This window comes from Lepisma saccharinum, chromosome 15 (genome assembly GCF_977018435.1).
Source record: "Lepisma saccharinum chromosome 15, izLepSacc3.1, whole genome shotgun sequence".
Classification (NCBI taxonomy): Eukaryota; Metazoa; Arthropoda; class Insecta; order Zygentoma; family Lepismatidae; genus Lepisma; species Lepisma saccharinum.
Genome location: NC_139243.1, coordinates 38,489,168 through 38,511,519, shown reverse-complemented (window position 1 = coordinate 38,511,519; position 22,352 = coordinate 38,489,168). Strand labels below are relative to the sequence as shown.

The 22,352-nt window shown below is 39.1% G+C and overlaps 1 protein-coding gene across 6 annotated transcripts in view; it reads left to right on the top strand.

The window, feature by feature from the left end:
* The window catches only part of LOC145999457 (uncharacterized), an 80,361-nt gene that overhangs the window by 5,570 nt on the left and 52,439 nt on the right, over positions 1–22,352 (top strand). For all 6 annotated transcript variants that reach the window (XM_083136416.1, XM_083136414.1, XM_083136415.1 and 3 more), the window contains exon 2: positions 14,002–14,164. In XM_083136416.1, coding sequence (XP_082992542.1) covers positions 14,084–14,164 — 81 coding nt within the window. In that variant the 5' untranslated portion in view covers positions 14,002–14,083. The remainder of the gene's footprint in view (positions 1–14,001; positions 14,165–22,352) is intronic.

The window sequence follows — 22,352 nt, the reverse complement described above, 5'->3', positions numbered from 1 at the left end:
CACTTCTCTGTGAAGTTTGCAACTATGTCAACACAATGCGAAAGCTCTTGCATCATGCCAGCCGAAAAGGGGCGCGGCTGGTTGTCTTATGGCTACCACTGCGCTACCACCTCCTCGCTCGTTAACTGCGTAGACTTTCTCATGTCTCCGTGCATGCCTCTGTGCACAGGCCAGGCTATGCTGGCCCAGAGCAACTGAGAGAACAGCTGGGGATGCGGCGCAGGAATTGAGGCGACTGCAAGCTGGAACGCTTACGAGATTCGAATCTCCTCGTTCGTAAATGTATTAATTTAACTATATTTTGGCAAAGCAAATGCTTTTTCTTTTTCTGAGGGTAGAGCCATGGCACAGCAGCTCTCCCCATAGAGCCGCCGCTGCTGCAGAGTACAAAACAGGAACAAGAATGTGCGTTTGTCACGTGTTCGAAGCCCGACCTTCATCAATTCCATCATATATCACTCTCATCCTCGTTTCGCATTAACCAAATGTGGCTGAAAAGCGAAGTAAAATAAACCTAACCCAGAACAACAATATTCTTGCCCAAATAAACATTACATCCATATTTAGGACTGTTTAGCTTACCCAATTGTTTTCATTGGAGGCCAAGAGATTAGTATATTTAAATAAACACTAGTAATATGAGAGAGCGTGAGCAAATATTGTTATTTAATCATTATATACTCCATATTTAAAAAAAAAAAAGAAAGCATAACATTTTTTGTCTGCACATAATAAGTTCTCATTTCATAAATAATTAAACTACATCCCATATTATACATACACATTGTACAACGTGTAATAAGTTGTGGTGTAAATACAAAGAACATAAGGACTGCACAATCCCCCCCCCCCTTCAAGTTCTTTAGAGGATTTAGAATGGAATAAGAGGAAACCAATCCCCTATCTGTTTCTAAAGGAGATAGACTGGAGCACTTGAAACCAGGACCTTTCAACCATTACAGTGGGGGGGGGGGGGCAATGGAGGTAAAGGCAGAAATCTTCCCTTTCCCTTCCTTCAGCTGTTTCTACCTGGAACTGGTGAGGTGGAGGAAAAGCTAGCTATAGTAGCTCTTTCCACCCTTTCTGAACACACACTAGCCACCAGTTGTTATCATATACACAAGTAAAATATCCAGTAATATCTGTAAATTCTAAGGCATTTGAACATATTATGTTACGATGTTCTATAAATTCATCACATGCAGAATAACGTTTCATATGTATGACATATTTTGTAATAGGAAGTACTGCATGAAACTTTTGGATTCCTGGAATGGAATTAACTTTAACAAATCGGTCACACAACATAGAAAAATCATCCTCATGGTAGGCAACATTGATGAAGTTTTTGCGATTTTTGTAGTGTGCTGCTGCTCCATCAGAAAAGTAAAATATCTTGACCAGGTTGTCAGAACCAAATTTATCCTTCAAAAATGTAATAAGTACTTTCTGGAGTAAGTGAACTAATGCTTTATCATGCTATCTGATATGGCAACCAAATTTTCAGTTATGACTGTCGGAAGTACCGGGATTTCTATAATACACTGGTCAAAACAATAAGGGAGCAAGCAAGAAATCCCAAAACCAAAGTTGGAAAGTCAAAAGTAGCAATGTATGTTGATGAAGTGAGTGTGTCCTCAACCAGTACAATTCATCTGTGATGAATCATCAGCATGAAGAGCTCTCTAGTGACACCATAAGGCACGTGGCAGAATTTGTGATGTGAGGAGGAATCACGAGGTCACTTGGGAACACCGGTTGTGTGGTGCTGGCAGACCGTAAGTGCAGGTGGAATTCAGTTGAGTAGTGTTGAATAGGAACGATGGCAGAACAACACGATTTAGGGGAATCTAGCGCATGGAGAGCCATTGGGAGGATGGAAGCAGGGCAAACACAACGTGAGGTGGCTGCAGCCCTTGGTGTGTCACGCAGTGTCATTTCAAGGTTGTGGACACGATTTCAACAGACAGGTACAGTACAAAGGAGGCCTAGGCAAGGTCGCACACGGTCAGCAACAGTTAGGGAAGACCGGTACTTAGCATTGTCGGCTCACAGGAATAGGCAGCAAACTGAAACTGACTTGCAACGTGGCCTTGTTTTGGCAACAGGACGAAGAGTCTCGAGCCAAACTGTACGAAATCACCTGCGGGACAGGGGTCTTTATGCAAGAAGACCAATGGTGTGTGTCCCTCTGAATGCCCAACACCGTAGGGCCCGCAGACGTTGGGCTGGAACATCGTGAGTGGGGACATGGAGAGTGGAGTTCAGTTCTCTTCTCGGATGAGTCAGTTCTCTTCTCCAGTCAGATACTCGACGCATTCTCATCTGGAGGGAACGTGGGACTCGCAATTATCCCGCACATGTGTGCGAAGTGTCTCAGTATGGTGGCGGTGGCTTAATGGTATGGGCAGGGATCAGTATTGGTCGACGTACCCCCCTGCACATTATCCGGAACGATACTTTGGCAGCCTTATGGTACCGGGATGAGATCCTCAGGCCTCATGTTGTCCCAATGGCTGCAGTTATCGGTGATCGTTTCATTTTTGTGGACGATAATGCGCGACCTCACCGAGCACGTCTGGTTGACGCCATGCTACGGGATGAGGGTATCGAACGAATGGTATGGCCAGCGTCCTCCCCAGACTTGAATCCCATTGAACAGGTGTGGGACACACTCGGAAGACGCATTGCTGCTCGGCCAGCGCTGCCTACAACTCTGCAACAGTTGGAAATCCCTTCTGGAGGAATGGGTGAATATCCCACAGGCTGTCGTTGATAACCTTATTGGTTCCATGCAAAACAGATGTGCAGCTGTCATAGAAGTTCATGGCGACCACACGCCTTATTAGAGGTATGGATCTGTTGCGTATCTGTCCATTTCTGTTGTCTTATCACCGTGCTGTTCTCCTGATTTTGTGCAGTACCTTGCCGAAATCACCCCTAGAACACTGTTGTGCTAATGACTCAATAGACATGTATTGTACTGGTTGAGGACACACTCACCTAATCAAAATACATTGCTACTTTTGACTTACCAACTTTGGTTTTGGGATTTCTTGCTTGCTCCCCTAATTTTTTTGACCAGTGTAAATAGGGAATGGATGTATTCCATTATTCCAGTGAAAACCTTGTGAGGCATCTTGCAACACACAGGAGTAATTTTCTGCAAAATCACAAAGTACAATGTAGTGCCTATCAAGAACTGTTTCTTGCTTGTGAAATTAAGCTTGTTGGCATGAAAGAATTTTCGATCAGGTGCGTATTTTTTCGACTAAAGTTTCTATGAATTCTGCAGGCTTCATTGATGTTTCAAGTGTTGATCTGTCTGTGGATATCCACTGTTTGTTCCTGCTTTGGTGTTAATTTCCAGGTGATACTTATTAATTTCAAAATATGGACTGTCAAGGTTTCCACGAATCTCAAAATCTTCAAGGCTTTCGAATCTGGATGATGCCATGATGCTGGTGATCAAGGTATCCTACTCAAAAAAAGTCAGCTCGAATTAATTCCTCACAGGAAGCTACAATTTCTGAGGATTTCATATCTTCATGAAGACTACCAAATAGTCGAGTTTCAGAAAAATCCGAGATGGTCGGGCCAGAAATTCCACTTTTTTTTTTTGTTGATTTGGCGTGGAATGACCCAAAGCTCTAAATTTTCTCACAATCGTTTCCACTATTTTGCTCTTCTCTTTCTTATGAGAATGAAATGCCTTGTTGGTGGGAAGCACAGAGGTTTTGTATAAGGTTCTTTTTACGTCTTTTTTCACTGATAAATTCCATTTTTTGGAACTCCAGAAAGTGGTGATTACTTTCACCAAGGTTCAAGTTTACTATAACAATCATTTCTACAATACTCTGTCTTTTTCCTATGAAATGTTGAAAACAATCATTAAACATTCAAAACCATTACCCATTGTAGGGCTGGCGACCAAATGTACCCCTCTAAATTTATGTTGATTTTTTTTTGCAATTAATATATTTTCATGTTTTACATAACAAAATTTGTTCACAATGCAGAATCTCAAATATCTGATGTATTAGTCCTGACATGTGGCCCACATACTTCTATCATGAAATACTTCCACAATTTTTATGTGACTGAACCAGTTGCATGCACATACAAAATGTGTAGAACCATGTGTAAATGCTAAGAAATGCAAAAATATGCAAATTTCAAGAATGTGTTTGCAATTGTGCATTGTTTCAAATGCACACGGATCACGTATGAACTACAAGCACAAGAGGCCTATACAATATATGGCAACAATATTCCTGAATATATCAGCATCCTTATGACAAGCATGTTTCCAATTTGTATCGAAGGTCAATTTTACTGGCTCTGTGGCCAAGCATGTCAATTGGTTGGCTTTTAATCCCATCACCAAGATTTTCAGGTTTGAATCTTGGTCTGTACCTAAGTGTCCTTTATCAATTTCATCTAATCATCACTCATCCTCATCATCATGATTAGCAAAGAGCGGCAGAAAATCAACAGTGATGGGGCCAAAAAACACCTCAAAAATCTAACAGAATTAAACCAACATCTGTAAACTGACAAAAAAAAGTATAATTGTTTTCAGAACCAGCAACTGAATTTCAACTGCAGCAACCGCTTGTCCAAGTGCCAATTGTTTAACTCCAATTTTTACATGGCCACTGCATTTTTTACGTGTGCATAGCACCATCCCATGAAGGCACATTTAGGGGATGTGTGTGTGTAGGGCCCCACACATGCTCCGTCTGCTTTTATTCCCCAAATTTGATTTGAGGCTAGGGAAACCCCAGAACCACTTTATGCAGGGACAAGCCAGAAAAATTACAACCTTAGATCACCCACCCCAGGAATTGAACCCGGGTATCCCATGTGGCAGTCAAATACCCTACTGACTGGAGTGTGAGTGATATCCTTTATTTTACTTCGCTTTGTGCCACTTTTGGCTAATTTGCGAAGATGGGGATGAGTGATGATATGATGAAATTGATGAATGGACACTCACAACATCCATGGCCAGGGCTGGATTCAAAGCTGGGACCCCTGGCATCATAGCATAATTAATCACTTCATCACGGGGGCTGGCCCTTACCAACTATGCCGCTGTGGTATTTTATGTGGTTTGATTTCTAATTATGTCTGTTAACACATACTTCAGAGGTTTCGTGACTACTTACTGCACGTATTCTGGAGACCATTTTTTTCCTTCCATGCACTTCTATCTGATTGTTTACTGTTGTCTTAGATACCATCTTATTTCATGTGCATGGGATGTGAAGGAGTATTATTTCACTCCTAAATCTTTTTGTTATGTTAGTCAGGTCAGGTTTAGGGCTCATGGTATTGATAAGATATTCTGAAATCCTTTCATTGTTAGATTAGGTGGGTCAGGTCACCTTTAGGTCTCTTAGCAGTAGAATAATGCCCCTAAATGCTTTAAACACCTGATCACGTCTTGATCTGGCCTTGAGCACAAAACTTCCTTTGAGCCTCGCGTGATAATCTGCAAATAATTGAAAGTTCAGCAGGGGGAAAGAAAAACTACATTTCATTTTACTATTTCACAAATTCTGTATTACATCCAAAGCAGGGGTGTAAGTAGGATGACTCCCAAAAATCTGATAGTGTAATTTTACATGTAATTATATATAACACCATTAAGCCTTGTTTCCATGATTATGAAAAACTAAATATGCTGACCAAGGCAGTAATTTATTTTATTAGAAAACATAAACTAAAACGTAACGTTTCAACCTTCTAGCAAGGTCTTCATCAGACTCTGTATCAAGTACAACAGTAACAAGATACACAAAAAGGGTATTATATATACACAAACATTACTCCCTCCAGACTATTAGAAAGTTGTTAGGAACTTTCTAGCAGGTGGCTTTCACTTTCCAACTGTACTTTCACCTACAAGGCTAAACATAATTACTTTCATATAGAATGTGAAGAGATATTCATATAGAATATCTCATGCTCTTTTTCCTTCATTTTTCTCCCTTCTCCTCTCCTCTTTCTCTCTTGTCCTTTCCACTCTTTCTAACACCTTCTTCCATTCTTAACTTCAGTCCCCCATTCCAGTTCATTATTTCTTCTTCACCTTTCTTCTCTATTTCCTTGGCTTCCTTCCATTTTCTCACTAGCATGCTCTTCTCCCTTCCTATCTGCTTAGCCTCATCCCACTCTATGTCATGTCCTTTATCCCTCATGTGTTTAAATATTGCATTTCTCTCTCTCTTATGTCGTACATCATCCCTATGTTGTTTAAACCTTTCTTTCAGCCTTTTTTCGTTTCTCCTATGTACACACTCTGACATTCTTTACATTTCACTTCATAGATAATCCCTTCCTCTTCCTCTTCTCTGTTCTCCTTTTTCTTGCATGCATTCTTCGCTATTCCTAAGATGCTTCTCCCTCCCTTCCTGTAAGTTTTAATGCCCGCTTTCCTAAGCACTTTGCATATCTTTTCTGTGGTCTTCCCCATACTCTTTATTCCAAACCTTCTCTCCTCTTTTTCTTTCTCTTCCAATTCTCCCCTGCCCGTTTTCTTACTTCTTCTGTTTATGTCCAGTCTATCCTGCTTCTCATAGCCATTCTTTTCCAGCTGTTTCCATAGGCTATTTATTTTGCCTTCTTTTTCACATTCTTTCATGCATATTTTCTTGATTCTGTCCTCCATATTTTTTATAAAATTTATCTTTGTCACTTCACTTACATCACTTCTTTTGTGGCAGAATACCCCTGCTGCACACTTCTTCTGATGCCAAGTGGTTTCAATTTCTTGTCCTCTCTTCCTTTGCATCAATATATCTAGGTAGCTTAATTTGTCTTCTTCTTCTATTTCAAGTTCCAATAATATCCCTCTTTCTTCATCTTATATTTCTTTGGCAAAAATGTCGAGCTGCCTCTTCGTTCCCTTCCATATGCCAAAACAATCGTCCACATATCTGCAAAACAGAATTATTTTGTCACCTCGTTTTTCTATCACTTTCTTTTCCCATTCATTCATAACCAATTCAGCCAATGCTGGGCTTAGGCTAGAACCTATATTTAGTCCTTCACTCATTAACATTATTTTATCTCCCATTATACTGTAACCGTTATTCCAAATGGTTTCCAGCACCTTCACTACCCTTTCACTATCCCATTCTCCTATAATTTCTTGTCCCATTCTCTTTTTAATAATGTCCAAAACGTGTCCCCTCTTGATGCTCGGGAACATACTTTTCACATCTAAGCTAAACATTGTCGTCTTCATCTCTTTTAACTTAGTCCTTTTATGAGGTGTACTACTTGTTCACTGTTCTTAACTGCTCTGCTTTCTTGCTGTGTTACTAACACTTCAATAACTTTCTTTAATTTCTTTTCCAAGGGTTCCAAAATATTGTTTCTGCAGTTCATTACTGGTCTTAACTTTATCTCCTCTTTGTGTATCTTTGGAAAGCCTTTCAAACTAGGTAGTCTTCCTGTCTCCTTTATGCATTTCTTGAATCCTCTCCTCCTAGTCAATAAAATTAAGCTTTAGACAACGAAAACTGACAGTATTATACAATTATCCAGTCAGTCGTAGCACAGGAACACAACAAGCGAACAGTAGCGCCGATTCGGTTCCAAAACTAGTGGAGCAAAGTGCCCAAACTGGGGAGGGGGGTAAATTAGGTTGAGCATAGTGCAGGGAAAATAGTGGGGGAGACAATTCCCCAATCTACGCAAGCGTGCCTGAAATTATCCAACACTAAGACTGAAGTCTGCAGTGTCCAAAAAACACCAGACATTGTTTACTACTGGTCGAGATGCCAAAAATCGAATGGCGCATAACATTCAAAACCTTTCATTGCAAGATAGAAAAAGCACAGTTCATTCATATTTCCTAACATAAACGTATAAAACTGCTTTGGCTCGCTGCCATTGTTAATGTACTGAACCTTATTTTTAACATTTTGTCTCCTTGACTATGCTTAACAGTGAACCCCCCCCTCCTCTTCCAAACTGATTCTGAAGGCATAAGCGGTGGTGCTTCATTTCAACCCCATCGCCACGATCAGCCACAGATAGGTAGAGAAACTGTACATAATAACCATAACTAAAAATGAATACCAAGTCAATCAAATGAAACGATCCCCCCATTTTTGTGTGAAGATATGTAGAAGTGGCAGCTAAACGATAAGATTCCCCCCCCCCAAAAAAAATTCCCATGATGCGGGTGCATCATGAATCTCCCCTGTGGGCATCTCTGGTACCACTGGAAGTACAACAATTTTTTTTTTTGTAGGTTAATGTATTCCTTAACATTTGTGACTTGTGTTTGTAGATGTACATGTATTTCGAACATGATCAAGTGAAATTGCAAATGTAAACTACTCTGTACCTGAAATTAAATAATATAAATATAGTATATACCTAGTCATATCATAAATACTATCACAAGGTTTGCAGGAAATAGACACAAGATGGTTAGGGATAGTGTAATGTGTGGTATACGAAAATATGTGAAGAACACAAAACACCTATAGCTACTCAAAATGACCACCTGTAGCACGCACACAGTCCTTCAGTCTTTGTGGCCACGCATCAATTGCATTACGCACAATATCTACAGGGAAGTCTGCCACTGTCTTCACAAGAGAGAGTTTCAAACTGGCGATGTTGGGGTGTCTTTTCTAGCATGCCATTTTCTGAGGAACATCGCACAATTTTTAGTCCAGAGAGTTAAGATCGGGGCTACCAGAGGACCAATCAGAAGTGGAAATGAAGTCCGGCACAGTCGTCTGGAGCCACTGCTGGAACCTCCAGGCCTGACTGCGAAAGAGGGTGTTCGTGAGTCCCTTGTCCCTCAAGGACCATCTTTTGTACACCTTGGCCGATGTTTTGATGTCTTGTTCACAGAAATGCAGCTCAGTGGTGCCCTCATAGCTCACCCCCCACCACACCATAAGTGACACTGGATGATAGCCCCTCTGGATCCTTGGAGCTTGTCAGCAGCTTCTTGTGAACTCCTCGCATATACCCTGTCATTTGGGCATTGAATGCCTCCTCAGCTCTGAACAGTTTTTCATTGGTGAAGAGGATTCATCTGTGCCCATTTGTTGCATACCGCATGGGTAGGCGCTTTGCTTTGATCTACCTCTGCTGCTTTAATGCATCATTGAGGATATGACCTGTACGTCATTTGTGATCTTGCAGTCCTAGGTTACAATGTAACACACGAGACATGGACATTTTTGACATCTTGTGGTCCTGAGGCAGTACTGACTGTCTCCTGACAGGATTTCGTCGCACACACACTGCCACTGCTTTCACAGCCTCTGGCGTCCGTACTGTTCGAGAGTTCCCTGCTCTGGTCTGGTCGTTCATAGTTTGTTTCAGTGTATCACTGGATAGTGCAATACACAAACCTCTTTGAGATTTGAAGCTTCTGAAAAAGTTTGAAAATCTCACCTGCTTCTTTCCCCACCTTATGTAATGCAATGACAGCCACTCGATTTTAATTCAGATTTACATCTCCGCATATCAATACTGCCGAACAGGGGTTTCTTCCAGGTAGCTCTTGCTTGACTAATCTTTCAGTTCCCCTTTCACATGCCACTTGGGCTATTTCCAAAAATTCCCAGCTAGATGTGATTTACTTGGATAATTCAAAAGCCTTTGACAAAATAAACCATAAAAAAAAAAAAAAAGTAAAGTGCTCCCCTGTGCATAGCACTATGCCATGAAGGCGTATAGGGGGTGTGGGGGTAACGCCCCACACTTTCTTGATCCGGTCGTGAGTGGGGGTGATGTGATCAGCATCATGCCCCTGACTGCCTTTACCCCCCCCCCCGGGTTTTCCCCAGGTACCCATGTTATTCGACGCTGGGTGGGCACCGGGGCCGCTTCCATCGCTAGAAAAGTTCCCGGATTTGAACCGGCCGGGGATCGAACCCGGGACCTTTAGCCTGGTAGTCAGATGCGTTACCGACTGAGCCACCGCGGCCACAAAATAAACCATGCTCTTCTTATTCACAAATTACAAACTAAATTTAACATACATGGCAAATTTCTCTCCTTAATCCAGGATTATCTGCACTCATGGACACAGCGTGTGACCCTTTCAGGTGCCTCTTCTGATTTTCTTCCTGTCTTGTCTGGGATGCCACAAGGGAGCATCTTGGGCCCTCTCTTGTTCATCCTATACATTGACGATCTCCCTCAAAGATTTTCCTCACTTCCTGTCAATATACTCATGTTTGCTGACGACTGTAAACTTTTCAAAGAAATCTCAACCACACAGGATGCTGTGATTCTCCAGAATGCTCTTTCCGAACTTGTCACAATGTTCCTCCCTCAGTGTCTCTTTAAAACAGAACAAAATACATTTTCATTATGTTCTTGAAAACAATTATATTACCACAGTTGCGACCCAAAAAGATCTAGGTGTTATAGATGAAAAACTGAACTTTAAGGAACACATCTCAGCTACAACTAAAAGTGCAATGCGCCTCTTAGGCCTCTTCTACAGATTCTCTGAAATTGATACTCCAACTTCTCTTAGGCTGTTTTTCAAGTCATTCATTTCTCCGATTCTTGAATACTGCTCTCCAGTCTAGGCCATGGCTTTCAATACAAATCTTTCTAGCATGGATTCCGTCCTCAGCTTCTATACCGCCATTGTTTGTTATAGAATTCCTTCTCTGCGTCAACTTCAGAAACCTGACATCCTGACTACTTTAAACATCCAGTTACTGCAGACCTGACGCGATATGGCCGATATGAAATTTTTCTATAAAATCATCAATGGAAAATTAAGATCTGAATTTCTACTTACAGAATTCAAATTCAAAGTTCCCTCTCGATTGACCCGAAACACTGAATTGTTCCACAACTCTACCGCTAGGCTTTCCCTTATACAGCGCTCTCTGATCCACAGGCTGCCACAGTTCTATAATAAACTACCTATGAACATCAACGTTTTTGCCCCTGAAAGTATTTTCCGATCTTCTCTAAGAACGAATATGTAAATCTTTTGTTTGTTTCCTTGTTGATGTCTTATCTGTTTATATGTATCTCTTTTTGTTTTTACCTAAATCCATCTTGATTTGTTCTTGTTGATTTATTAGAATTTTCAGTGTAAAATGGCCTTACAAGTGCTGTATCTGAAATTTGAATAAATAAATAAGTTCCATCCTGATCTGTACCACAATCACCTTCTCCCATCTGCAGCTCACCACACAATGACTCAGGTCTTACGCCTCCCCATGGGTAGGTGCTGCCCTTGCCCTGAAGATGTCCAGTCAGCCTCAAACGTTATGATAGTATTTATGATATGACTAGATATACGTGGGCATACCCAGAAGAAACCGAACTAATTTTGTGGTGGCAGAGCTTTTGTAGTACCACGTTTTGCCGCTAGGAGCGCATAGAGCGAACCTTCCTGAGTCCGTAAGCCGAGTGCCGTCGCTGAAGCAGGTCAGGACATGTTTCGGCGGAGTTTAGAGTGACAGCTGTTTTGTGTGATCGTCGTTTTTGCAATGACTGATTTTCGGGAACAGCATGCGGCGGTGAAATTCTGCTTTTTGCTCGTTAAGAGTGGAACATAAACTCTTGAAATGTTAAAAATGGCGTACGAGGACAATGCCATGGGGAAAACTCAAGTGTTTGAGTGGTTTTCCCATTTCAAAAATGGTGAAATGTCAATTGATGACAAACCTCGTTCTGGTTGTCCTTCCATGGCCCGAACACATGACAATTTTGAAAAAATTCGTGAAATCATCAACATCATTGACGACGGACCATTGAACAAATTGTGGAGCTGTCGGGAGTGACTGGGAGTTCAGTGTAGCAAATTTTGAGACAATTTGGGAATGTAAGGTGGCTGGCAAATTCATACCATGACTGCTGACTGCTGAACAAAAAACAAGGTCACGTGGAAGCATGCCGTGCTTTGAAAGAAGAGTCCCAAAATGATCCAAACTTTTTTTAAAAGATTATCACAGGTGACGAAACGTGGTGATATGCTTACGATCCCGAAACGAAACAACAATCAAGCCAGTGGAAGACTTCAAGTTTGCCGCGCCCCAAGAAAGCTCATCAGGTGACATTGTTTTTTCGATGTGATTGGAGTTGTCCATTCAGAGTTTGTTCCGTAGGGTCAGACAGTTAACCAGGCTTTCTACTTGGAAGTTTTGAAACAATTGCGCGGAAGTGGCCCAATTGGTGACAGTCGGGTGACTGGTTTTTCCATCATGACAATGCCCCGGCTCACACAGCCCTGTCTGTACGACAATTCTTGACCAAAATGGCATGACCCCTGTTCCTCACCCCCCATACTCACCCGACCTTGCTCCGTGCGACTTTTTTTGGTTTCCTAGAATGAAAGGAGACATGAAAGGAAAGCGTTTTGCTGATTTTGCTGAGGTGAAGAAAAAAACGACGGAGGCGCTGTCACGCATCACAAAAGATGACTCTAAAAAATGTTTTGAAAAATGGAATCAAAGATTGGACAAGTGTCTTAATGCAAGTGGAGAGTACTTTGAAGGGGATTGAAGGTTTGTACTTAAATTGTGAATAGATAAGTTCACAAAAAGAATAGTTTGGTTTATTTTGGGTACGCCCACGTATACATATATAAATCAAAGAAGGAGAAAGGAAACGCTCACCAGACAGTGGAAAAATTTGAATTTTCGCAAACTTTATCGTTGCATCTTCAGTGTAAGATGAAAGAAACTGAACCGTCTGTGTTTCCTTTCTCCTTCTTTTATTTTTTTTGGCCCTCCTTGCTTGTATCATATATATATATCAGTGGCATATGTATACTTTGTTAAGAACCTGGGCTATCGCACAATATCATAGTGTTCAAATGGACAAAAATTTGCTGGGGGGGGGGGGTGTTTTTGAGTTTTTAACTCATTTGGGGTGGCTGGTTGAAGTGATGTGACTCTGTGATTAAAAATATATACCTCATAAATAAAACATGGAAATGTACACTGTCAGCAAGGAAAGGATTTCAAGAATTTCATTCTTTGCATAAATAAGAGGCCCATATTGTGAAATATTATGTAGGCCTATATACGAGAATAAAAATAAAATTTCAACCTACTTATTTTCATGAGTTTATGTTCGGGTACTCATTGTTGGCACAGTGGTAACGTTGTTGCCTTGAAACTAAGTGGTTCCAGGTTTGATACATGGTGGTTTAGATACAACTTTAACTGTAGGTCCTGATCCCCATTAGCTTATCTGTTCATAAAGTGGACATACAAGAAAAATCCACAAGGATTTGGAGCTTATCGTCATTTAAGCTGAATACACAGCTTGTTAATTATGCCCCTCATTTCAGTTCACTACACAACACAGCACATATCATTCACAAAAATACAGTCCACTCACTACTGTATTCACACGCTGCCTCTAAATAAATTCCACGCACAAAGACCACTCTACGCGATGTAGACTAGAACTGGTCCTTCATTTTGGTAATTTTTAGATGCACTCATAAACCATTTCCGCTCAGCCAGCAAGTTTCTACTCCCCACTGTATCTCTAGTTGTTTAAAAGTCGACGACCTCTTTTTGAACTCCTCTGCAAGTGTTCAATGATGTTCTTGTCCCTGCATGTGACACACTTTCCCCTTGCTGCGATAAATTTGGCTTAAAAATTCCCCATTCACATAGTGTGAAGGCACATGGGGTGATGTGGAGGTATAGAGCTCCACATATTCTTGATGGTGGCCATAGTTGTGATGGTGATCAGCATCCTGCCTGGCTGCCTTTACTCTCCAGCTTTGCCCCCAGGTACCCATTTGTACGAGGGTGGGAGAACCTCAGAGCCATGCAGAAACAGGGAAATGACTGGAAAGTTTCCTTGTGTAGATCACCTACCGTGAGGTTTGCCTAGATCTTCCGAGTGATACCCAGATGCTCTACGAACTGAGCTGCGGCAGCTCTTGGTGGATGACTACCCAAATTGTATTTAACTACCCATGTCGCAACCCTACCCTACTTATTACTTCAGTTTTCTTCATTCTAGGTTTCAGAGGATGACAGTTTGCCAAAGTTTGTGTGCTATCCTTGAATAGACAAGCCAGAGAATCTTGCAGGACTTTTTTAACATGTCTTCTGTTTCGGAAAACCTTCTCAATGAATACCCCTCATGTGGAGAAGAGCAGCAGAGAGGGGGGATGGGCTTTGAGGTAAAGTTATTTTTTTTTACTTGAATATGTTGTAATACTAAAAAATAGTCAAATCTTATTTGCTCTTGGTGTGGTAATAGATGCATTTCTAAGGAATAGAAAGTATTATTTTTCTTATCGTCTGAAATATAGAAAATATATATTTTTTATTTTTTCATATTGCTGATTTTTGAATTATTGAATTTTGAAAATTGACAAAATTAACCAAAAACAGGTCATTGCTGAAACTTTAAATACAATTTGAAAAAGACCTGTTTCAACTACACGGCTGGGCATGTTCTCATTTTAAAGCTCATGAAGAGGGCTTCAATTTGATATACAACATGCTAGTTTTTTTTTTTGTTTTGCAAAAAACAAAATTTGAAAGTTTTTCGAAATTTTCTTCTACAATTTCCAAAAAAAGAAAGTTTTAAAAAAATTTACACATATTAGTACACATCTACTGAAGGTTCAGTCAAAATTTCAAGGTGGTATGTCTCTGGTATCATATGAAAAGTGAATTCCTTTCAAGACCATGTGAAGATTTAAGTTAACATATTTTACATACCTAACCACATTATAAATACCGAAGCATACATACCAAGAAACTGCTTAATGATACAGAAAGTCTTTGTTTGATAAAATGTAATAATGCTTGTGTCATCTCTTGCTTCAGCTGGTATGTTCTACCGGTGGCTGTTACAGGGTCCACTTTGCAAAGGACTGCTTGTCTTGGGATTTTAAGAACATCTGGTTGCCTTGGATAACTAAATGTCTGTGCTGGACCACAAGGATCCAAGAAAGACACCTGCACTTCATGGTCTACATCATCTTTCGAAAGTACACATCCCATCCACTCAGTGATTTATTCACACATCCCTAACACCACCACCCCAACATGTTTCCAAATTTTGACACCCCCCCAAGCAGAAAAGTGGGTAGGGAGTGTGTGTAAATATGGATTTTTATATCAACAATAGCATGACTATACTTCAACATTAACAGAAATGAACCATTTGTAGCTCAAGAAGCGTAGTCCAATGGATCTTTCAATCAACTGAAACAAAATTGACAAGGAAGGAGGGTAGAATGTGCATAATTTCCTGGAAACACCAGCTCCCTTGACAAGGCTTCGGTCAGCTCTAGGGAAGGGACACTGCCATCTGGAAAATGTCAAACTGACCTCTCGCTCTTCTTCCAGGGAGCACATTCCGCACACAGTGTTGACAGTTCTGCGTTTAAATACCTAAATATATATTTCTTAAATAACTACTCTCTAGCCTTCTTAAACCCGAAGGTTCATGGCTGCAGCAACACAGGCCTTCCATCTGTCCCTATCTTGAGCAAGATCTATATACTCTTTTCCATCCCTACGAATTTCCTTTAAATCCATCTCAACATTGTCCCTCCATCTTCGTCTCGGCCTTCCTACAGGTCTCTTACCATCAGGTTTCCAACAAGAATCCTGTAAACTCCTCTTTCCTCTCCCATTCGTGCCACATAGCCTGCCCAACTAAGTCTTCTTGATTTAATTATTCTAATAATATCTGGGCATGAATACAAATTATGTAGTTCCAAATTATGTAACCTTCTCCACTCACCTGTCTCTTCATCCCTTTTAGGTCCAAATATTTTCCTAAGGATCTTATTTTCAAATACTCTCAATTTATGTTGCTCTTTCAATGTAAGGGACCAAGTTTCACACCCATATAACACTACAGGCAAAAATACTGTTTTGTATATTTTAACTTTTAGTTTCTTAGATATTAAACGAGAAGACAAAATTTTATGAAGAGAGAAGTAACATGCATTTTCTGAATTAAGCCTACTTTTTATTTCCTCTTGAATATAATTTTTATTTGTTAATATTACTCCTAAGTATTTGAATTTGGAAACTGGTTCAAACGAGTTGTTATCAATAATTAGATTTTGATTATTACCTAACACTTGGTTTTGGTCTGTAAGCCAAATACATTAATACCCACACGAATTTTACTTTCTGTTTTACTGGTGCATACTTTTATCATACTAACAAGCTTCTTAGGTATTCCAAACTCGACTAATATATTATATAATTTATCTCTTTTGACCGAATCATATGCTTTTTTGAAATCAATGAATAGCTGATGGACATTTTGATTATATTCCCACTTTTCTTCAAGTGTCTGTCTAATGTGAAAAATTTGATATGTAGTTGATCTGTTATGTTTAAATCCACATTGATAATCCCCTATAATTTCATTAGCATATGGGGTTAGTCTTGCTAAAAGAATGTTAGATAATAATTTATATGTTGTTGAGAGTAGAGAAATTCCACGGTAATTATTGCAGTTCATTTTATCACCTTTTTTAAACACAGGAACAATTATGGATTCTTTCCACTGTTGAGGGATTTCTTCTTTATTCCATATTAAACAAATAAATTTATGAATTTGACATATTAATGAATTTCCACCATATTTAATTAACTCAGCTGGTATTAAATCAATGCCAGGTGCTTTGTTATTCTTTAGCCTTTTAATAGCATCTTTAACTCTTTCGCTGCGGGAAGTGACTTGAGTCGCTTTGGTTCAATATGTGTAACTTACGGAAAGCGACTGCAGTCGATCTGAAATATTCTCCTCGCTGCTGGTGCCGAGTGAAGTCGCCCCACAACAAAAGCATTACTGGATGATGCTGCCACCTAGCGGCTTTTGTTTCAAATAGTTTTTCAAGGACAAATCGTGCTTCTTCTCTGAACAAATGAACTTCGTGTACCGCCGTGCGTATGTAAACAAGAAAGGCAGCGGGTAAGGTTTTGAAACTCTCAGATCACAGAGAAGTAACAGAGCTTTTGGATGTTATTTCGGACTGTGAATTTAGTGGATCAGATGTAATTAGTGCTGGAGAAGATGGAGAAAGTGACTGTGTTGACGATGTGTTAGTGAGTGGTACAGATTCGTGTTCAGAATGTGAAAGTGATTCATAGTTTTGAGATCTACCACACAAAAAAGAACTTCAAAGCTACCTGTCAGTGCTGGACTGTAACATAAGCATCACTTTTTCATTAAAATCTACCTTAAAGTGTACTTATATAGAAAACTGATTTACTTTTGTAGAAGTAGTATACGTAGTAGGGTTGTAGAATAATTATTTACAATTTTTTTTAAATTCTGAAAAATCCTCAAAAAAACTACGCAGCAAAGGCCACATTTGCTTGAAAAAGTCCGCAGCGAAAGAGTTAACTTCAGTCAAGTTAGGTTCTGGAACTAAAGGTTCCGCTGTGTGTACTTCATTTACTTCTGATTTATCTCCTATATGAACATTTAAAAGGTCATTAAAGTAGTTCTTCCATCTATTTAGAATATCGCTTGGGTCAGCTAGAAAATCCCCGTCTTTATCTTTTATCAAATTTACTTTAGGTTGCCACCCCTTTCTAAATTCATTTACACCTTTAAATAAATCTCTGATATTTTAGTTTTTGCTGTTTGTTTCAATTTTGTTAATTTTGCTTCTCAAGTAATCTCTTATTTTACTTCTAAATTTGCGGTTAACTTCTCGCTTTATTCTATTATAATTGTTTAGATTTGTATCATCAGAGTTATTTAACCACCTAAGTCTAGCCTGATTTCTTATTTCTATTAGATTATGACATTCATGATCAAACCATGGCTTACTTTTTTCTTGGTTTATGGTATCCTATACTTTTTTTGCTGCTGATTCTATTGCATTACGTATGTGCTCCCAATTCTTATTTACGTCTTTTTCATTTATATTTTCATCATCATTTAAATCCTGCAAAACATCAAATCTATTTGACGTTTTAATTTGGTAATCTTTCTTAATTCTTTCATCAGCAAATTTTCCTGTATTAAATTTTAGAACTTTTAGATTTTGTTGCTTATGATTTATCACTGAGAGTCTTTCTCTTAATTTAGCAATTACTAAATAATGGTCACTGGCACAGTCAGCACCTCTATGTGTACGAACGTCAATTATACTAGTATGCCTTCTCTTATCAATGAGAATATGATCTATCTGATTATGAGTTTTACCATCTGGAGAAGACCAGGTATATTTATGGATATCTTTATGTTTAAAAGTGGTACTTTTCACAATTAAATTCTTTGAGGTTGCAAAATTAATCAATCTTATACCATTATCATTACTTAATTCATGAAGACTTTCTTTACCAATCGTGGGATTAAATGCCTCTTCTTTGCCAATCTGTGCTTTACAGTCACCTAACAGAATTTTCATATCATACTGAGAAAATTTATCAAAGACCTGTTCTAACTCTGCATAAAAATCATCTTTAGTATTATCATCTTTATCTTCCGTTGGTGCATGTATATTTATTAAAATAATTTTACACCACCTACCCTGTAAAACTGCATATGATATCCTATCATTAATAAATTCTACTGTTTTAAGAGCCGAGATAATTCTATTATTTATGAAAAAGCCTGTTCCAAAATTATGATTTTTCAGTACCACCATAGAAAAAGTATATTTTTTAGTTTTACAATTCCCTTCTCCTGGCCACCTAACTTCCTGGACAGCTACTACATCTAATTTATACTTAACTATCTCATTAGCTGTACACTGAAATGCCCCAGTCCGGTAAAGGCTCTGAACATTCCAGGTGCCTAGTATTTCTTAAATACGTTACAGATTTGTAAATTCAATTATTCAACCCCTGAGTCAATGAAATTTACATTTCGTTGCATTTTCCTTTTGATTCTTTCATGTGAAAAATGTACGATAAAAGTAAGGGAAGAAATTCAAACATACAGGTTTGACTCCTTGTAGTGAATTGTGTTACTATGGTTAGCAACACTTTTTTCTGTAACTTGTGTGAGATGAATGATTTTGGAGTGGTAGAGAAGAGAACAGTCAAATGTTTTAGGCCTTAGGTCAGTCTCAGTTCATGTGTTGTCGTTCTGCTTAGTGTAACAATGTCTGAAACTTTACTGCAAAACTGGCCGAAGAAAGTAGAGAAAACGAAACTCGAGAAAAGCAGTGACACTATATGTAGGTATAATTTCTTCTAACAGATGTTCATAAAGTACCAATATAAAATTTACTGACCGAGTATTAGATATAAAACGGCAAGTATTTCATGAAGAACCTAAGTGATTCATTCACGTCTATAGTTGATGTATGTGACCATTTTTGTGGCTGTAAGATTGATTGATATGTTGTTTAAGTCCACTTTATGCACAGTAAGGCTATTTGGGACTGCACCTACAGTATAACCTTTAGAGCGCCAAGCGGGTTTTCGAAAGTAACCTCTCTCTGGTCGCCGCCTTTGCGCTTGATTTTTGAATTTTACGCTTATGTCAGTTTACACTTATGTCAGAAAAACTTTATATATCTCGGAGACTATTTGAGCAATCTACTTCGGGTAAGTTAACTTTTGTTTTGCAGCTAGAAGATCAGGGCATGCAACCATGCAGGAATTAAAACGCCAAAGTCAATAAGACGGGTTAAGTGGGCCGCGGCCCTCAACTTTCAATGAAAAAAATCATAAAAATGGGGAGTTTTTTCACATATTCGATAATGTAATGCACCCAAGAACATGAAATGACTTTCATTTGGTTGAGAAAGGACCATTCTTTGAAAGTAAGGCTAAAGTTTACCTCTCCTTCCCAAAATAGCAGGGAAAGAGGGGCAAACTCCCCATTTGTAGGATTTTTTCATTGAAAGTTGGGTGCCGAGGCCCACCCAACCCCTCTTATTGTCTTTGGCATTTTGATTCCTACACAGTTGCATGCCCTGATGTTTTAGCTGCAGCACAAAAGTTACCCAAAATAGATTGTTCAAATAGTCTACAAGTTATAACATTTTTTGTCAAATAATTGTACAAATTTAAAATTCGCGCCAGCTTCCATACGTAACTTTGTAGTCGGGGGGATTGGGGGGGGGGAGGGTGGTTGGATTTTCTTTCACATGACATTTCAAAGTTCTATCTGAACATCTGTCAGCATTTACAACCTCACATACAAGTATGAAGGTGCTAAAAGCACATGAACTTTTTAATCAGCATGATGGGTCACCAGTGACCAATCGGCCGACTAGAAAAACGTGGAGAGAAAAAAAAATGTTCGGTTCATTGTGCTCTTTGTGTTGGAAAGTGAAATAAATGCTATTCAATTTTTAAATAATTTAAAAGAAAGCATTACCTCTATTTAGAAGTCAAAATTCCTTGCCTTCCCTTTGCAGCTAACATGCATTTATTTGCACATGTTATTTCATTTTCTTTTAAGACAAAGAGTCTCTCATTTACTATTTGAAAGATAAACTCTCAACAGCGTATTTTTGAAAGTTTTGTAAGGGTATAAGACTTCAATATGAAATTCCTTGACCGATTTTGTTTCAAAAGCAATACCACGTATCTATCAAACGTGCATCCCAACATCCCAGTATATTTTAAAGTCTTCATTGCCCTGCTCTAAATATAGGAGTTTCATTACTTTATTTCAGTTTGTGAATCATTTTGTTTAAACAGAGATTCAAAAACACCAGCAGAATTTGGAACTCACTCGCAACATAGAACTATTAAAATTATATATATATATGCATATTTTCTAACTGAGGCTAGAACAGGAGGGGGCAGAGGGCATGTGCTGAGGTAAAGAGGATGCCAAAGAAGCAAAGCAAGATTGTAAAGAGTAAACATCGTGGGATACTGTCTCTATGTTTATGCATAATCAGTTTGCAAAGAAACAGTTCTAAAAATGTTTTTGCTCGCTTCGCTCGCAGTCTGTTAATTTGTTTAAGTAATATTATATCTGTATTTATTACTACTTCTTCAGAGAAGCAAGTGCGCACACAACCATGCAATGCATTCTCACAGATATTTCAATTGGCATTACTGCAAGAATGATACAAATACAGTTAAAAAATTATTGTGCAAGTGTTCCTAATTTCTTTATAACTAGCTTAAGAATTGCTTGAAATGATTCCTGGTAATAATATGTTAAAACTTTGTGTGTTTTTTATGTCATCTCTTGTGTTTTGTTTAACCATTGATTAAATCAAGTACTGAACATTATCGGAAAGCAATAATGTTAACATTATCACAAAAATCTATTTTCCATCTTTCCCTGCATTTGACATCTTTTTTATTCTGAAATGTTACGTGAAGGGAAGGGATGGGGGTTAATATCTGGAAACATCTATGAACAAATTGAATTAGGGTGAACATTTTTAAAAGTGTCCAAAATATGCACTTAACTTCCCCAAAACTTACACCCCCAAAAAAGTTTCCAACACCCCCCCCCCCCCCCAAGGGAAAAAATCCTGGATAGACCCCTGCACCCACCAATTGGCACCATACGCACCTGCTACAAAACCTGTGATGTGTTCAAATGATACATTTTCAACATCTACATTAACTTGCACACAATGTACCATAGTTTCTTCAAATGCAGAAAACACTTTGGTCTCCACCTTTTCTATGTTTACTGGTATGAATGCATGAAACCTCTGAGTCCCTGTTACAGCTACAGCTTTACCAAACCATGTCTGTAAAAGTCTCTCTTCTTCCAAATATTCTTAATTTGTTACATGAAAAGAAGTTATAGATGGATTGTACTCTTTTCCCCACTCAAATAGCTAGAGTGGTGTCATAGTTGGTTTGAAAGAGGATTCTAGAGACGAGCTTTGGCTGCCAGCCTGTTTACTGTCCCTCCAACACAGCGGCGGCGCCAGGATTATTCATCTAGGGGTGTGGAAAGAAATTTAGGGGGTGCGAGTCCGAAAATATAGAAAACATGAAACACGCATGAAACCTTTCAGAACTGGAAGAGCAAGGTGCCAAAATGGGGAGGGGGGCAAGGACAGTTTACTTTCCCTTAATAGATAAGGTTTAGCATAGTGCTGGAGAAAAAGAGCAAAAACTGGGTTACAACCGCACCCTTACTGACTGAAATGAAATTATATGTGTGACATATAATTAATTTAAATTGGCATTAATTTTCCACGGAGGCTGTGCCCCCTTACCCTCCCCATGGACGTCCATGATGATATGTATTAAGTCTTATACTCCAAGAAAGTGGTCGTACAGTGTAAATATTCAGATACACGTTGCAGTCCAGTCATATTGAACTATGTAGTGAAATAAAAGTAAAAAATAGTAAAGTGCTCCCATGTGCTTTGCACCATGCCATGAAGGTGCATAGGTGTGGGGTTAGGGACCAACACTTTCTTGATCTCGGCCGAGCTG